Source organism: Melanotaenia boesemani, chromosome 16 (assembly GCF_017639745.1).
Source record: "Melanotaenia boesemani isolate fMelBoe1 chromosome 16, fMelBoe1.pri, whole genome shotgun sequence".
Classification (NCBI taxonomy): Eukaryota; Metazoa; Chordata; class Actinopteri; order Atheriniformes; family Melanotaeniidae; genus Melanotaenia; species Melanotaenia boesemani.
The window spans coordinates 16,747,601-16,766,151 of NC_055697.1; the positions used below are offsets into that span (position 1 = coordinate 16,747,601).

Below are 18,551 nucleotides of genomic sequence, written 5' to 3' on the forward strand. Positions count from 1 at the left end.
AGGTAGGCTTGTGCAGCCCTCAGACATCCAGCCATGTTAAAAGCATTGTGATCCTAGCAGGAGATCAACATTCCCAAAGAAAATAATGGAGAAGAGGAGGGGGGATAAATGAAGCCATCTTGATTGGTTAATATCTTCTAGTTATGCAGAAATAAGCACATTCCCACCGGAAAACTCATCAGGATTTCAATGAAAAATTTATGTCCAATTTAGCAAAAAGTAATGGATTCATGTGCCTGTAACATCAGTAGTTAATCAGTATTTTGTGACTATGAATATTCAATCTAGGAACTAAAATCAATAAAGCATCTTTTAAATGTCTTGATGTTTCTCCATAACTGTGGAAGCAGTGTTTTATATACCATGTCATTAAAATAAGCCTCTCACTTTTGCTCTGCTTCAGCTGAACATACACTCATTACAAAGTATTAAATAAATCTTTTTGATGTACTTGGCTCATCGCAGCCTTTTTTTCTCTTGCTTAAACTTAGATGTTATTTTTAGCAGCTACATTAAATGAGTTTTGTGCTAAGGCTATAACATGCCCCTCATAAAATGATTTAATATGTGTTTAATAAAAAACATAACCAACTTCAAACCAACACCTCTTACACAAGTGTTGTTGGAATCTTTTCCCCTCTCACATGAAGATTTTGCACAACAATTATAAATTTTAATACTGTGTATTTCTGTCCCTGTGTGACCAAACCACAGGGAAACTTGGCATTGGGTAGTTCGGTTCCACACAGTGTTGCAGGCCATTTTGCCAACTTGTCTGTGTATCAAAATCTCAGGTTGCTAATCTCTCACCAGTCAACTGTCCTGCACAGAGAAGCTCACAAATATGATGGGGGGGTAGAGGGGAGCAGTGACACTGTCTTGAGCTACAGATAAAGGGCTAAGGTTACATGGCATTTCGCCCTCGCGTCCAACCTCTCATCACCACTAAACGCCTTTCATCTCAGCTAATAGCTCCCACGGGAAAGAGCGAGAGGTGACATCGAGCCACTGGGTCTTACAGAAAAGTTCAGATCCTAGCAACAGCAGTCAGGTTAGAGTCTTCTTTTTTGACTGATAGTTTATATCCACTCTAACTCATGTTCAGCTGAAATAAAGAGACTTACAGGTAAAGGGTTAAAATGCTGGTCCACAAGGTGTGTGTATCCATAGTCAAAGAATGAGTGACGCAAAACAACATCGATGCCATGCACAGCTGCCACACCCAATGTGTTCATCCACCTAGAGCACAAATTAACACAGAGACCAATATTTAGAATTGAGCTGCTGATATTAATCAAAACGAAATGCATAATGTAATCTGCTGTAGTTGCCTCAGTAAACATCAGTGTTTTCTAAAGAAACAACAATATGATAACAGCACTTACAGAAAGCTGGAAGCATATGTGTCAGAGAGATTATTGACACCTCCTGCCCAAGCTGGCCCCAGTCCACCCAGCCACAACTTCTTACCAGGAGTATGTGTGTTCACAACCTGCAGGCAGAGGTGGAAATACAGTTGTTAAGTCTCTACTCTAGAAATATACTCATTATAGCAGTCATACAAAATGCAAGTGTCACTTTCCAGCTGCATTGGTTTGAATTTTTTTGTTGTAATGAAAGTTTTTTTTTTTTTTTTTTTTTACTAAACTTGCGAATTTAATGACTCTGCAAGTAAATGAAGAGTCATTAGAAAACACTTTTGCAGCTGTGAGGGTGGGTTGTGCAACAGGAATGTGATGTTGTAGGTGCAATAAAAGAGCACAGAGACTGCTAAACAGAATTAAAAAGAGCTAAATGAATGTGTGCTTGGTAAGTGTTGTTTATGATAGAAAGCACTTTCTGTAGGACTAGAAAAGCAGTTAATTTACTAGTTACACAGAAGTCTGGGGATGCACAGATGTGCACAATCCAGAAGCACAAAAAAAATGCATGAAACTGTGTAGATTAATTTAATTAATCCATGTGTACACCATAACGCAGAAATTTACACATGTATTCTTTTTGCCAAATCTTTAAGCCCATTCTTGACATTGTTCTCCTTTATTTAAATTTTGTTTATCTTTATTTGATCAAGCAAAACTTTAAGAACAAATTCTTATTTACAGTGTTGGCCTGACAAGTACCAGAAAGCACTTGTAGGACATAAAATGCCACGTTGTAAATGTTAATCACAATTAAAGTGAACATAATCATAGACGGATGTAAGAACTCCTTAAATTAATCATCAATACTGAAAAAAATTGTGTTTCTTCTGCAAGTTATTAGATTAGATCATTTGCAGCACAGAAGAGACACAGTTTTAACTGAATGCTGAATAGAAATTAATACTTATTGAAATGGTGTAGAGAAGGAAGTGTACTTTCATCTGAGGTCTCAATGTTGGAGACCTCTTGAGAGGATAAATGTAACAAAGGCCAGATTACATATTCCAGGTAGGAAGTAAAAAAAAATGACACCAGAGCACCCATCTTTATGTGTGAAAATAAGTAAAAAAAACAAAAACAAACTCAAAATAAATAAATAACAGGGCTTTTTACAATTAACTTAGAACATTTATTTTCAATAACACTTGTGAAGAATATACTGTAAATGCTAAATGAACGTATAATGTAAAATAAGCAAAAATGAGTCATTAACTCAACAACAAACGGATTCTGTAAAACCATGTGTTTTGTTTCATGTTAAGTTCAGTCTTACCTTGTTCTTAACCTTTACTTCATAATATCAAGCTTGACTTACTTTGAAAAATCCACTGTCTGGAGTTTGAGGTAATAGGGGCACATGTGTTTTTTTGTCTGTATGCATAACCTCTACATCTGGCCCCTGTTCTCAGTGGTCGAGTTGTAATGCAGACTCGAATCCATCTTCTGTTACATTTTATCATTTTGAATTTTTGTTGTGGGAAATGGTTGTTTCTTTTTCTTTGAGGTACTTTGATGCTTTTTATCTTTTACAGATTAGCAGGGTTGCCTCAGCAGCTAGTGTTGATACTATTACCTCATGGCAGACATCACCCTTTTACCCCAAGGACCCACTCCTGTGGTTTGCACATGTGGCTTATTCATCACAAAGACTATTTGTGGGCTGAATGATCCATAACTTAGCAAACTCAACAGAAATGCAAACATACCTTATGATTAAATTGAATTATTTCTTCATATCATTACCCTCAAAAGTCTTAAAGTCTCAACTGACAGAAATAACTGCTTAAAAGCAAAAATACAAGAAAGCCATCTGAAATGCATGCTTGATATTAATCTTATATTTCCAGCAAAGATATATGTGTTACTTAAAAAATGATTTAAGCTGTATGTATTAGTACCTTGGTGACTTTAGTAATCTGCTCCGTCAGTGTGTCTAAAAGACGAGTTTTTAGGAAGTCCTCTGCTTTGTTCACTCTGCCATCCATGTAGTAACTGTAACAGAAATACAGGAATACACTGTGATGCAAACACTGTGCAGGTTTCTTACAGCGTGAACAATCAAACTATATAAGCACTATTGTCAAAACTAAACTGAAATTTGCAAAAGTTTTATTATAATAGTTTGATTGTACATCTAACTGACATAATGCAATCTAAAATTATTTTCCAATTAAAACAGCATTAATAAACATTATTTGATATTATATAATTATCTTATAACTCTCTCTCTCTCTTACTATATATATATATATATGTGTGTGTGTGTGTGTGTGTGTGTACCCCATGATAACATATTAGAAAATAACTTTGAAAAACAACTTTAAACACCAGCAAAGATTACCCAGAGTTAACTATAACTCTCATTGGTTTAAGGACAATGGAAACAATGCGGTGCTTCACTTCACATTGATAATCAGGCACTGTCATATTCATTCTTTTTCAGTACATAGATGATCCAATATGATGTCAAAATTTGGGATTGCATAAGAGCTGAATTGGAAGCACTAGACTTTTCAAACTGAGAAAGAACAATACAGAAATCCATGTGCGTTGTTTCTGTATGAGAGAGATAAAGACACAAAGCGAAATGAAAATAGGAGTTGATGTGAAGAAAACACGATAAGAGAAGAATGCATGTTGATAGTTTGAGCCAAAGACCTGAGGATCATCACCCTGTGGGCAGACCAAAATCCTCTCCAACATCCGCTGCAAGAGTTCAAGGAAAGAAAACAAGAGAGCAACAACCACAATCTGTAGTTCATGTTTCAGGTACCATATGGAAACATTAACATCATATTTGCACAGCAGAGGATAACAAAAAAGTTACAGGAGTCTTGAAATCTAACTGTAATATTTCTGGTAAGACATTATCAGTAATCAATCATCTCAGCTGCCTTTAATGAGTTTTGACAATTTAGGAGAGGAGCAAATTTGGGAATTTGAAGCCACTATAATAGAAAACACCTTAGTGTGGTTTAGAGTTTATTAGTTAAATGATCGTTAAGGTCATTTCAAGTCTCACAAGCTTATTCATCAGCATCTATGTAAAAGACAGTGGGAAAAATTCCATTGAGGGCCTGTCAGTGGTTCTGTTTTGTAGAACTGATTAGCTCGATTAAGCATTCGTTATTTACTTTTAGAAGATAGCAGAAAATTTAATATGTAAAGATATAAATACCACATTCAAAGAGTTTAATAGACAGTAAATACGTGTACCTCAACCATAAATTCATATACTAGAAAAAAGATGACAAGATTAAAAAACAAAGGTATGAATTGTACTGAAGCTGTGGAAATGACGGATGTGTAAAAGAAAGAAAAAGAAAGAAAGAAAGAAAGAAAGAAAGAAAGAAAGAAAGAAAGAAAGAAAGAAAGAAAGCAAGAAAGAAAGAAAGCAAGAAAGGAAGAAAACTAAATTTAGTTCATGCTGGGTAAAAGCAGTGTTGCAATCAGAGCTTGACCTTGTTGAAATTTTCCTCATAACACTGGCGAGACCCCAAACTCCTGGCCTCAAACTGTAAACAATGCATGGATTAAGTCATTCAAATTATTTGGTTATCCTGTCATTTTTCCAGAGAACTCACAATACTGCTTCAGTCCAGATCCTAGTAAAAGAAATTCACTTTAACAAATGGAAAAAAAAAAAAAAGATTTGGTGGGGGAAAAAAAGGGATTTTCATAGCTACATCTTGCACTCAAAATCTGGACTAATTGAATTCTGGTTGTATTATATAAAAACAAGATTTTATAACGAAAGAAATTAAAATAAAGAGTTTTTTTAAGTATTTCGATGAAGATTTAAGGTATCATAAGATTGTTAAAGAGCAGCAGAACTTAGAACTTTTGTTTTGTTTATTTAACATTTAGCGAGATACTTCTGCTGACCAGTACTCAATAAAATGAAAAAAAAAACAACACTGAGTCTGAATGTTTTCAGACAAAGATTCACTTGGTCGGCTTGTTTTACACAACTTTCTCTGAGTGCCAGCACCACATCAAAGACAGATCCCTAACAAAACTATAAACAGCTCCACCAACAGAAATACAGTGCAGACAGAGATGTGATAAAATCAGACAGAGGGGATATAAGCAGAGCAGGAGGAGCACTGCCAAAAATGGAAATATACTGAAACTCATAGTATTCCATTTATCCTTGATTTGCAGTAAAACAAACAAAAGTACTGAAGTGCTGAAAAATAGAAAATTTGCACAAATGTGATACTGATCATAGGAGAATCTTGAACAATAATGTCCCATCCTTTGCATGGATTCTTCTCATCTTTGAAAACCTCTATTTAGTTAACAGACTAAATAAACTGAAATCATCTGTAGAAGTTGGTAAAAAATTAAAGTAAACCGTTAGTACAGTGCTAAAAAATATACTTGCAATAACTCTGTATTTAGGGTCAAGCATTATCCATCTGGTGTAACAAGTGATTTGGGGTGAGTAGAGGGGTAGCAACGAGAGACGAGGATGTGTCCCTTGATGTGAACCACCAGGTCATCATCGGCTTAATCAATCATTACCTAACAGATGATGGATATGTAGCCCCCCTCAGGAATGCCATCAGAAAATTAACAGTCCCTTGGTGAGTTTTCTTCCAGAGAGGATCACAAATCTTTACATATCTCTTTCATCAGCTGTAAGTAAGAAGGACACCTGGGATAAGGTCATTCCAAAAGAGATATAAAACAATGTGCTATGATGTGTCATCCTGGACCGTTTAAACTGTGGCCAAATTGCTGAAAAGAGTAAAACTGATAAATGTGTTTGTCATGTTCTGAAAAAGGGGGGGAAAAATCCAAATTTGTATTGAATCTGTGATAATTACTGAAACAAGTGCTACATTTTCAAAGCAAATGCCATTTAAATGTGCTTTTTATTATGGAAGAGTTAAACAGTGGGAGACTGCTTGTTTGCTTCACACACAGATGTTCACATCACTAATATCCCACCACTGGAACAATTAGCTTCACATCATGCGCTCTGCTCGGGGCATCTACGCAGCAACTCTAGTGGAAAAGAATGAATTTGTCATTTTCTTTTCTTGCTCATTTCACAGTTTGAGTTGGTTGTTCACACACTTTGGACTCTTAAAAATCTCTCACCATGTACTGATCCCTGACGGTAGGGCAGTTGACTGTACATACGGTTGGAGGGTCTGGCTGCAGTTTAGTGTTTGATTGAAGTTTCTCTAAAACCACAAATGTCAACCTCATGGCAGCGCTAGAGGAAGAATCAGGGAATCAGCACTGAGATTCATTCTCTGGGGAACATTAGTATTTGTAAAAGGTTTCATGACAATCTATCAAACAGTTGAATAGATCTGTCAGCCAGGACCAAAGGGATGACCCAACCCTGTCACTCCTCAAGTTAGACAAACAGCTCAGCCAAAGAAATGGCCTCACTATTTCAACAGAAACTGAATTTCAAGATTTAAAGTGCTGTCGATTTTAATGACTGTAACACTTTGGAAGAGATCCTTTATTTCTAGGAGTAAAACAACAACCGTGGACTTCACCATCAAATGTATTTACCATCACTTTGTAAGCAGACAGGTAAGAAGATTAAAACCTAAGCAAATAAAACCAAAGCATTCAGCCTGGATGGTTTTTCATCTCATTCTGAAGTTGTTTCAAAAGACAACACTGTACCAACATCGTACGCAATGAATATAGAAAATAAAATAATTTCCTTTACCGTTTAAATAATTCAAACAAAGACATCTTTTAAAAATCTGTGCACATTTTTAATCTCACACAAAATCTTTAAAAAAAAAAAAAAAAAAAAAAAAAAAGAGTTGAAATAGTCATGTTATAGCTGTGTTGTAAAAAAAGAAAATGATAGTAGTTTTCAAAGCTTTCCCCATTCTTTCTTAGGTTAGGCAGGTTTTGCTTAATACAGGTCAAGCTGTCCTAAAATGTAGAATTTTCCATTTCATAATATGCCAAATGTTTTCAGTGGCTGGGAGGAATGGACTGCAGGAAGGCCGCACCTGGACTTTCATTATGGAGCCATGCCGCCATATCTCCACAGTTCAACTTGTCTTTTCAGAATAAGCGAGTATTCCTGAGTTAGTGCAGGGAATTCTGCAAAAAAAAAATTTTTTTCTTTTCAGTGCTGCATACGGGCCTGAAGATCACGGCCATTCAGCAATAGTTTTCAAATTTGTCCCTTGTGTGAAATGATTTGCACAGAAATACTTAAAATCAATGCATTATAGACAATGTAATCCTCAGAGTCTTAGCTATTTTAGCACTGAAGTATTTTACTGCACAGTCTTTCACAGAGAAGTGAATCTGGTTAAAGCTTTCATTCCTCTAAAAAAAGTGAGACAAAAAGCTCCAAAAGGGAAACTACATTATTAATACGATGAGCAATAAACTACAAAAATAAAATTTAATGTCAACAACAAATCAATGTTTTTATGATCTTGAGATATAAATTTCACCTCATAACCATCATGTTTTATTACTGAAAGCTTAAACAGAAAATCTCTGACCATGTGATAAAGACACGTTCTAATAAATCCAAATCACTCTCTGAACTAAATCAGAACTTCTACGTTTCTTACTTACTATAACTAATTACAACTAACTTGAAACAGCTGAGGTGGAGTAAAAGCTGCATCGTAGACATGTTAATGAGAGAGCTCCACTTTTGTTAGGTTGGCTTCTTTTATAGAGGTCAGAGCTTCTGTCACGCAGCATGGTTAGACTGGAATCTGGACCCTGAGTGTAAAACGGGCTAATTGACAGAGGGAATGAGCCAGAGCATATGGTTTGATTTTAACAGTGTGGGTGGTGTTTTTCCAAACCTTACTGACAGCCTTTCCACCTTCCGTTTCTTCCAATTTCTTCTAATTAGACCTGACCTTCACCTTTATGACCACTCGCCCAGTCTCTAGAGGGTTTGCCTGAGCCCACAGTGGGTGTGTCTTTTTGTACATGTTTAACATTTGCATGTAAAGAGAGACAGACACCATGGACAGAAAGATCAAACCATTCATTTATTTCCTTGCATTCCTACAAGATGTGTTTCCTTCTGTTCCATTTGATGATTAAGTCATAATTTGCATAATCATCAGTCTCCAGTTTTACTGTGTTAATAGTGAGTCTTGGGGCACATTTCACACAGGGAATTTTGAAAAGTTTTGCACCTTTGTTTGGTTTGGCTCACTTTCACACCACACTTTTCTCAAGGAGACCAAACTACTTGAACAACATCACATAGTTACAACCGATAGCAAGTAACTGTTGTTTTTCCCGAAACAACAAATAGCCAAGAAGGAAGAAGAAAATCATCGATTGGCTAGGGCTGAAAATGGCTCATTCACCAAAGTTTAAATGTGAGTTCACACTACTCCATATGAACCGCACTATGCATGGAAGCAGACCAGGGTTTGTCCAAACAGTGCCAGTGTAAACGCTTCCTTACTGGCTATTGCACTTAATGTGGTGATAATGTGGTGCAAAAAACGTGCAGGGACGTGAATTTATGGTCAATAAAGAGTGTATTTCACCCTTCAAGAAGTCACAAATCAGTTGTTTGTTTTGGATAAAATGATGAGGAAAAAAAAGGTAAAATACCTACTGTTGCCACGTAACAGCATCTACAACAGAGCCAGCATTCTTCAAGAACCTGAAAATCAGAAAAAAAACAAAGACATATTTACCTGATATTCCTCATTCTTGAAAAATTACCTCAAATATTTTCACAATTAATAATAATCAATATTATAATACATTCCGACTCATAAAACTAATATGATGATTTAAAGCAGGCGGGCAGCATGATACTTGGAAAAATTTGCTCTTGTACACAAATGCACACACAATTAAACATGCACAGACACTCTCACTTCGCACTTAATGTGGTGATAATGTGGTGCAAAAAACGTGCAGGGACATGGATTAATGGTAGGGTCATGGTGAATTAGAAGGTGCAAGAAAAGTCCAACCAACAAACTGCACAGGTCTCCATGGGAAACTACTCAACCTTTGATGAGTTTAAAGTGTATATTCTTTAATTAATCATTGTTTCCACATGTTTTTAAAGTTTTTAGAAATGGAAGATTAATTTCTACTGTTTTGACAACGGGTAACGTAACATCAGAAGCTACAACCATCATCAGAGGTTAAAAAAGAGCAGAAACTGGATGGATGGCGAGGAACCATTGGGGTGATGCATGATTGCAACTCACTACATTATCATTTGTCCTATGCCTTGATTTCTGAATATTTTAAAGTTACCCTTGATACAAATAATGTGTTCAATAGCAAACATTTTAAATATTATGTTGCCATTATATCTGTTTTTAATAGTTTTTTTAAACCAGTTCTAACCAAAGGAAGTGTTGCCGTATGAAGCGGCATGATGGATATAAATGCTTATGAAAATCAAGTATGGCCCCAGTTTTAAAACTGCACAGCTGACAGCCATTTCTTACTCCAGAGGATAATAACTGGAGCGATCTGTGTCATGTGTGTGAGGTGAAAAGTGAATCTCATTTTTCTTTGCAGTTGCAGAATGTTGTTTACATTTTTGTGTTGGTTTGTGGTGTCACAGTTTTACTTCTGGCATAATAATAACGCTGTATTCTAAAACAATTACATTGTTTAGTATATTCACTTAAACTCACATTTATTTTCATGTAGAATAATACATGAAAAGTAGAGTTATAAGGTTGAAATCAAAACTAAAAGAATGAGAGAAAAAACATCTTAAAGCCTTGACCTATTTTGGCTTCAGCAGCATTTTCAGGCTAAAAATATATTGGGAACCAAATCTACCTTTTCAAAAGTCTCATCCTGTACACTAAAATAAACAAAGTTCCTCCTGCTATGTGCCTTCCTGAATTTGAGCTTTTGCGTCTGTGCACTTCTACCTGATCCAAATCCCTCCATATTTGGGGCTAGCAGCAATGCAGACATACCTTAATATGTGTGTCTCTAAACATCTTGTCACAGAAACCCAACGTTCACCACTGTGGCTTGTTTAGTCTGCACAGCTCTCATATTTGGACTGCTAAGCAGTTAAGCATCAAATTAATGTTACTTCCTGAGAGGAGCAGAGTGTTTGATTGTCAAACACAAGGGCCACCCCCCTTGTAACAGTGCTAAACACACAGGAATCGTCTCATCGTTAAATGTGACACCAGTGACCCACAGATACTCCAGCTCTCTACTCGTCATCCCCTCACTCTCCTCCGACTCTCTCACCACTATATTCTACATCTACCCTGTCCTATTAAAAGATGCTCATTAATCAGTCTGAGCAGTACAGTGCAAATACACACACTGCCACACCTTTTATTTATGGAGAATCTAAACAATAAGCATTTAATTATTAAAAACAAAAGTTCCCAATGGTATTATTCATGTGAGTAGCTCAAGTACACTGAAGAGACTCAATTTAAACGATTATCCCAGCTTTGGCTTCCAACTTGCTGTCAAAATGTGCTGGACGCAGATTTAAGCTGAGATATACTGGGGGATTAAACTGCACATGTACCTACACATGATACCCATTATATTTGTTAATTATTCACTCTATACAGTAGTTTTGCATCATATAGTTTATTTAATTGTATTCTCATTTCCTTTCTTATTCTATAATGCTGCTGTAACACTGCAGTTTCTCGGTCTAGGATCAATAAAGTACATCTGATTCTGATGAACTTACATACATGCACGTATGTATGCAGGAGTTTAAATATGTAAATACAGCACACATTAAACTGACTTCATGACCGGTAATTTGGCTGAGATACTATTCGATGACATATACCCCCTCCATCATTTCTAAACATCTTTTCATTATTTTTTCTTGTAAGCCCTGTAAAATTGTGACTAGCTTGCAAAACATTGTCTACAGTCTCCTTTACATTGCTATCATCCACTATGTACATAAATATAGTCATTTTATCATTAGTGGTTTAAAAAAATGTTGCCTACATAACATTTATAAACATTGTATGAATAATTACTAAACTGGACACTATAATGTTAGTTTAAACATCATAGTGACATAGTAAGCTGTTATTAACTTTATGTATTTGTCAAAAAAATGTACCTCTTTCATTAAAGACATTTTCAGAGCAACCTATAGAAAAACTGCAAAGTTAAATATGTGATCTATTAGTTTGTTTTAACCTTTATATAAAACAATGTCGATACATGATAAACAATTCCAGAATTTGAAGCCAACAACACACCTAAAGAAATTTGGGAGCGAGAGAGAGAAAGACAAACAAAGTTTATAAATATCAAAGTAACACCACTCTGGAAGAGTTTACAAGTGGAAAATTAACCAGAGACAGATAAAGACACCAGGATTGGTTGCAAAAGAAACATCTGCCAAAGTTTAGTTTTTCCAAGCACGGATGGGTCCAGGCTCACCAGTTTGTGCCAAACTATGATTTTTTTTCTGATAGAGACTAAAAGAAAATTTTTTCTCAATGCAAAATTGCAAAAACTGCAATGGACTGATGACCTGTCCAGGGTGTGCCTTTTGTCTAGTAGTTGCTAGTATGGGCTCCGCCCACTGCTGACCTTGCACTGGAATAAACGGGTAGAGAAAATCTTTGGATGGATGGGAAATTGCAAAAAGCTTTGGTCTTTCAACATCCACACTGGATTAAATTGTGAAAAGATTAAGGGAATCAGGGGAGAACTCATTTTCCAGAAGGCAAGGCCAGAAACCACTAATAGATGATGGAGACTTTCAAGCCCTCTGGTAACATTGAATCAGAAAGTGTAATGCCACTATGATCGAAATAGCAACACCTTAAGAAAAGCCAGTATAAATAAGGGGAAATTTTACTTTTCACCTGTATTTTTATAATTCTCAGATTAGATCTTGGGAACAAGAACTCTTTTCAAACTGAAAAATATCTGGATTCCTGTGTTCTGATATAATCTAAGATTAGTTTCCACTATCAAAGTTCAACAATACAGTTTGACATAGCTTTAGAATCCTAATGACATACACTTTTCTCCGGATTCACAGATCCATAGTAACAAGCGTGCAAAGACTGCACAGGCTTATTGTAAATCCATATTCCGGAGGAGTTTAACACCTTATAAATTTGAGTTATGTGCTTGTGTTATGTTAATATTTAGACAATAATGTTGTTGGGATGTTCAGTTCTGTTTGAATGTCAAAGTTTGCACCATGAGTGCAGTGGACAGTACAAGAAGTAACACCAACCACCACTACCTCTAACCTATGTGTTTTACTGGGAGCAGAAATAATACAGGATAAAAACTTGATTACTGATCTTGGTAAACTATTGGATTCAATCACTTGTTACCATTTCAAACAAATATTTTAATTTGGTTGAACTTTTCTTTCTTTTGTTCAGTGTGGTGTCATTCTGTAAATGTAACAGGGTGTAACCCACATATACTATGAAAGTAAGTAATTTTCCTTCTTCAAATTAACATCAAATTAAGTCCATGAATGGAACAGGGTATATAATATAGAAGCACAGAATTGAGCATTTTTGGATTAACGGAAGTGTTTGTACAGATAATGGTAAAATCAATTCATCCATCCATTGTCTATACCGCTTGGTCCATTTAAGGGTTTCAGGGAAGCTGGAGCCTATCCCAGCAATCAGCAGGTGAGAGGCAGGTATACCCTGGACAGGTCGTCAGTCCATCGCAGGGCCAGCACAGAGACAAACAACCACTCATGTTCACACTTATTGCTAGGGAGAATTTAGAGTAATCAATTAACCTAATATGCATGTCTTTGGATGGTGGGGGAACATGCAAACTCCATACAGAAAAGCCACTATTCGAACCTCCTCCCAGCCACGGCTTGTACGTGTGACCTTCTTGCTGTGAGGCCACGGTGCTAACCACCACACCGCCGTGCAGCCCCATATAATGGTAAAATGTCCTAGTAATTTTCTGCCAGGAGATTCTCTGTTTTTAACATTTTTTCTTAAAGTGCATATAGGCTCAGGAGTACTTTGGAAAACCATTTTCACTCAAAACATAAACCTGATGTTATGCTCTTCATGCCAAATAAGATACAGACCGTATAGACTCTAACCAGTGCAAGGTGCAAAAGTCAGGTGGTGTGGTGGTGTATCAGCGTCCATAACTTGCATATGTCTGAAGGTAACACTGATATAGAGGCTTATCGTGGAATTTTCAGCAACAAAGTGTGTGTGCTTGACTGGCCTGCCAGTAGTCCAGATCTGTTTCTTATTGAAAATGTATGGAGCGCTGTAAAGTATGAAGAGGAGAACCAGGCAACTACAAACTGGTGAGCAGCTGAAATCTCAAATTTTGTATTCAGCAAGAATAGATACAGATTCCTGTTGTAAAACTATCTCAGTTCCCAAACGTTAAAAAAAAAAAAATCAACAAAACACTAGTTTTTATTGTTTTTTCTAATCTTCTATAAACCATAGCTTGGGAAGCCAATTGTTGGTTCAAAGAGGATAATTTAAGAGCATGAACAAAAACAGCACTCTTACAAGCATAGTGGTGGTTATAATGTATGTTGTAAAAGCAAAGTTAACATTTATTGCAACAGTATCTTGTGGCAAGAAAGTTTAATACTGACTCATGCTGACTTTCTTGTGAACCTGAGTAAAATCCAGACGATTAAAAGTGGTAAACATTAAAGTATTAATGACTTGTAAATAACATAATACAAAACTTTATAAAAGACTGTTTTTTAATTTGATGCAAATATTTAAATACAGTGATATATGATAAGTGATTGCAATGTCAGAAGCAAAAGGCTGCAGATTAAAAGGTGTGTTAGATAAATTACTAGAGTCAAGCCAAAGCTGCTGCAGCTTCTAGCGTAAACCAGCAGGTGGGATTTAGTGCCATCACGTTATCAGTCAGATGACACTTTATTTAGGCTGACATAGTAAAAGTGGAGCTGAGACACTGAAACCTGCAGAGTGGAAATTCATAAACATTGGGCTCTACTAGAATGAGTGTGTATGTGTGTGTGCATTAAACAAAGTAAAGCTCCGTAAAGTCTCAAAATGCTGCAGCATACTTTCCACTACTCCCCCCTATTATTTCCCAGCAGGATAGCCTAACATGGAGTGGAAACCTGGCCAATCATTGTTGTACTCGGTGACTCACCCATCCAGCAGCAGCATGGCATTCTTCCGGGGTCGTCCAGCATTTGGGCCAAAGAGGTGAGCTCGGTGGTAGTAACGCACAGACTGCAGCAGGGTCCGCAGTTTGGTGTAGTCCTGAGCCAACTGGGTGCTGTTTACGGCACGACCCACCATGCTGCGGTAGGCATTGGGCTCTGGTAGGAGGAGATGCAGTACAATGAGCTGGAGAGACAGGGTTTACACAAGCAACAGAGGGGAGGAGGCAGAGAATATTGTTGTTGTTGTTGTCCAATTATGCTTTCTCAGAGTATCCGACATTAAAAAGAAAAAAGGAAAAAAGGATAATTGGGTAATTCGCAGTAATACGGACAGATGGGTTCAGTGTCAGGGGAATGGTCCAACCGCACATTGTGGCCCTGCGATTCATTGAAACAAGGAGCTACTTTGCTCTAAAAAGAGGAATGTAAAACTTTTGTAGACCTACTGCTGTTTAACCACTGAGAATAGTCATTTTTAACTTTCATTTAACCTCTATAAATTTGCTCCATGTCTGCACTGCTTGCGTAATTTACTTGAAATTTTTGCTTTTGCTATGGTTCAAGTCCTTACAATTTTTTTTAAATGTTCTAATCAATGGAATTTGTATGATACTTTCAACCTTATGCTGAAGTAAAAGTTTCTATTGTGAGATTCGTTACATACCAAAATAAAAGAAAACTTGTGTTGTGCAGCATTTGAACACTTTTTCCTTTCTTCATTGACCAAACTGCTGGGCTCATGGTTACAATCTATTATTTAAACAACTAAAAAAAATTATAATAATAAAAAAATTACATTTCACTAGCACAAAATACATGACTGCAGTGTACTAAAACATTATGTATTTTGTTCATTAGAGGTGTCATATACAAGTATTTTTATTCATTCAATGCCTTCTAGATCAAAAGGTGTCCAGTTTGCAAAAGACAAAATGTCAAGTTTACATGTAATGTTGGTCGAATTTTGTAATTTACTTAATTCAGGTAACAGTTTAAGTGCTGCCAAAAGTATGTGATGGCTAACTCTTCCTCTAATTTTCAGATTCTTATCTAGAACACCATACCATCAGGAAGCATCTGACCCACATTACTTCTGTGGCATGACAGAGACTCCAAACATACAGCCAGAGCCACAGCGGATATTCTTAGCAACCAGGAGACCAAGGAGCTTTGCAACAGATGGTATGGCTCCCACATAGCCCTGATCTTAACATTAAGAGACAGAAGCAAAGGAGAGCCTAAATCTAATCTAGATGTCATGCACTGTCATGCGTTTCTTTTTGTTTTTTTGTGTTTTTTTTTTATTTTTATTTTACTTTTCTTTGTAAGTTATCTGCAAAATAAAAAATATCAATGAGATTAGTTTGAAAGAATCTTGTCTTTACTTTTTTCCCTAAAACCTCCGCTAACTGAACAGTAAAAGTTCCATTTGTGTTTTAGCTTGCACAGAGCTGTTAATGGAAAAAAATCCCCACTGCAAGTGATAAAAGTTTGGTTTTTCACTTAAGACATAGAGTTGAAAGTATGCTCATTAAACAATTTTTAATAGCAATATTGTATTAAGTTGTAATAAACATTAAATGTAAATGTCAGAGTAAATTGCAAGTTGTTATCAAGAGAAAAAAAACAGAGAAAAAAAGGATAAAAATTATAAAGCCAAGGAAATCCATCAATTTAAAATGGCTCTAATTCATTTAAAACATGACCTAAATGGACACTTCATTTAGGAGATGTTAACTCAAAGCGCTTTGGGTAACAGATTCTGTTTTTAATTTGAACTTTTCTATGAACTCTTTCCTTTTAATTGAAAGAATACTAAAGCCTAACAATATCACCATTAATCTTTTTTCTTTCTTTTTTTCTATAGAGCACCTGCAGTCTGTATACTAACACTATTTTTTCATTTCCAATGTGCTTATGTAGCAAAGTTCCAAGTGAAGTGAACCTAATTAAACACATTAATATGCATCACACTCTGCAACTTACTCTAAGTGGGGCAGCTAATGAAACGCACACTCAAGAATTTACCTTCTTACTACTGATTGTAACCTATTAAATGACTACTTACAAGGCAGTGTGTGGCATGCTGCTGTACTGACCATTGCCCAGCTCCCAGGAGATGTTGTACTTCTTGCCAGCGCTGTACTTCAGCAGACTGAGTGTGGATGAGGTGTTCCAGGAGTTGTCTGGGTTTCTGTGTAGCGCGTTGAGCCCCAGAATCAGGTGCAGACCAGCACAGTCGGCAAAGTTGTACAGTTTGTCTAAAGACCTGGCTGGGAAAAACCCACAAAGCAGTTGTAACTTTGATTCTTTTCATTCATCTGGAATCATATGGCCATATGTACATGATGGAAACCATGTGGAACTAATGGATCCACTGTTACTTCAGCCCTTCCATTCTACATGCTTGAGTATAGCTCTACAACCATATCTAAGGTGTTTTATGTACCACAGCTACTGTATGTATATCTGCAGCAGGTTTTGCCTACTTGATGAAAAAGAAAATAGAAAACTTCTGCAACTACTTTTAATTACAATAAAGTCATGGATCTGGGTCCAAGATGTTTATTAACCATGGGACAAACTGGGCTAAAGTTGTGACCATAAATGAGTCAGGGTCAGTGGCTCACGAATTGTTCCTGCAAACATTATCCTGCGTTGTTTTGCTTTATTTATTTAAATAAACTAACAGCTAACTCCAGATTACAGAAAATGACAATTTCTTTAAAATGTTTTTTATAAAACTATTATAGTCGTTTGATTCATCTTTGTGTCTAAGGGTATGTTTCCAGGGTTGAGGATTCTAAAGAAGATGTGGCATCTGTCCTGATGATGGAAATAATTATTAGCTTGAAGTTTACATTATAGTGTTGGCATAGGGTTTGTAACTGGGTCTGTTGGGCCGTTAGGGGTTTTTCTCCGGTGAGTGACCCTATGGCTTGGCAGAGGTCTGTGCTCTTTGAGTACTGGTAGTTTTTTTTAGTTTGTTATTGTTATTTCTATAATTAAAATTCTTAAAAACAGTCATTTTTAAAATTTAAAAAAAATTATGAAAGACAATCATTTCTCACAGCCCAGAAGCCCAACTTATACAAACATTTTTTCCCTTTGTGAAGAAGAACTAACTTCAACTTGTCCAGTCTCGTGTTCATACGTGCATTTTGGCCATGTTACTGGTGAGGCAGCCTTCATTGTCATTCAGCTGCCTCTGCAGTAAGTCAACAGGTAACACTGGCTCAAACTCACTGAAGTTAGAGGGCAACCATTTGCAGACCAGTTTGGTCTGAACTGAACTGACTAATTATTAAAAGTTTTATCTGAAAAAATGGCTCATAATTTCATTATTACTTATAATATAATAACAATTCAACCTACTTCTTCCAGAAGTAGGAGATGGTTTTAGTTTGCCTTTCTGGATGACTGCAAAGCTACCATTTCAACTTTACAATACACCTTGAGGTGCTTTCTGCAACCAATTGTTCACCAGTTGCAAAACTTTGTGCTTGTGCAAAGCTTGTGCTTGTGTGTGTCCATTTGTACCCAACAGCTGAGTTTCTTCTTCAGCAACTTTTAGTGAGAATCCAGACAGGCTGATTTTCCCATCATGGACTCCTGTGGTGTTGTGTCCCACAAAGCATCGAGCTCTGGACTGTTCTGTTCTGCAGCTGCCTGCTCACTCACCTTTATGTCTGCTGTCTCCATTAGAATAAAATCTTCTTAAAAGGAGAGTATAAGGGACCTACCACAGATGCTGGCATATGTGAGGGTGCCAAAAGTATTTGTTTATATTTTAATGTGAGACGGCAAGCTGCTCCTAGATACCTTGAGTTTTTGTTTTGAAATTGAATCTGTTTGGAGTCATTCCATTAACGTAAATATTACCCTGAACTACGACCCTTACTTCCTAGGTTCAACGGAAACCAGATGAAGACCATATTGATCTGGTTTCTGCTAGAATTTGTCCTAAACTCTGAATATGGAACCAGCTG

General features: G+C 36.5%; 1 protein-coding gene across 1 annotated transcript in view; it reads right to left on the reverse strand.

Moving 5' to 3' along the window:
* The window catches only part of hpse2 (heparanase 2), a 64,059-nt gene that overhangs the window by 13,639 nt on the left and 31,869 nt on the right, over positions 1-18,551 (reverse strand). The window contains exons 4-9 of the mRNA XM_042010147.1: positions 16,662-16,835; positions 14,547-14,718; positions 9,019-9,066; positions 3,323-3,416; positions 1,386-1,492; positions 1,125-1,239 (exon numbers count right to left, since the gene is read on the reverse strand). Coding sequence (XP_041866081.1) covers positions 1,125-1,239; positions 1,386-1,492; positions 3,323-3,416; positions 9,019-9,066; positions 14,547-14,718; positions 16,662-16,835 — 710 coding nt within the window. The remainder of the gene's footprint in view (positions 1-1,124; positions 1,240-1,385; positions 1,493-3,322; positions 3,417-9,018; positions 9,067-14,546; positions 14,719-16,661; positions 16,836-18,551) is intronic.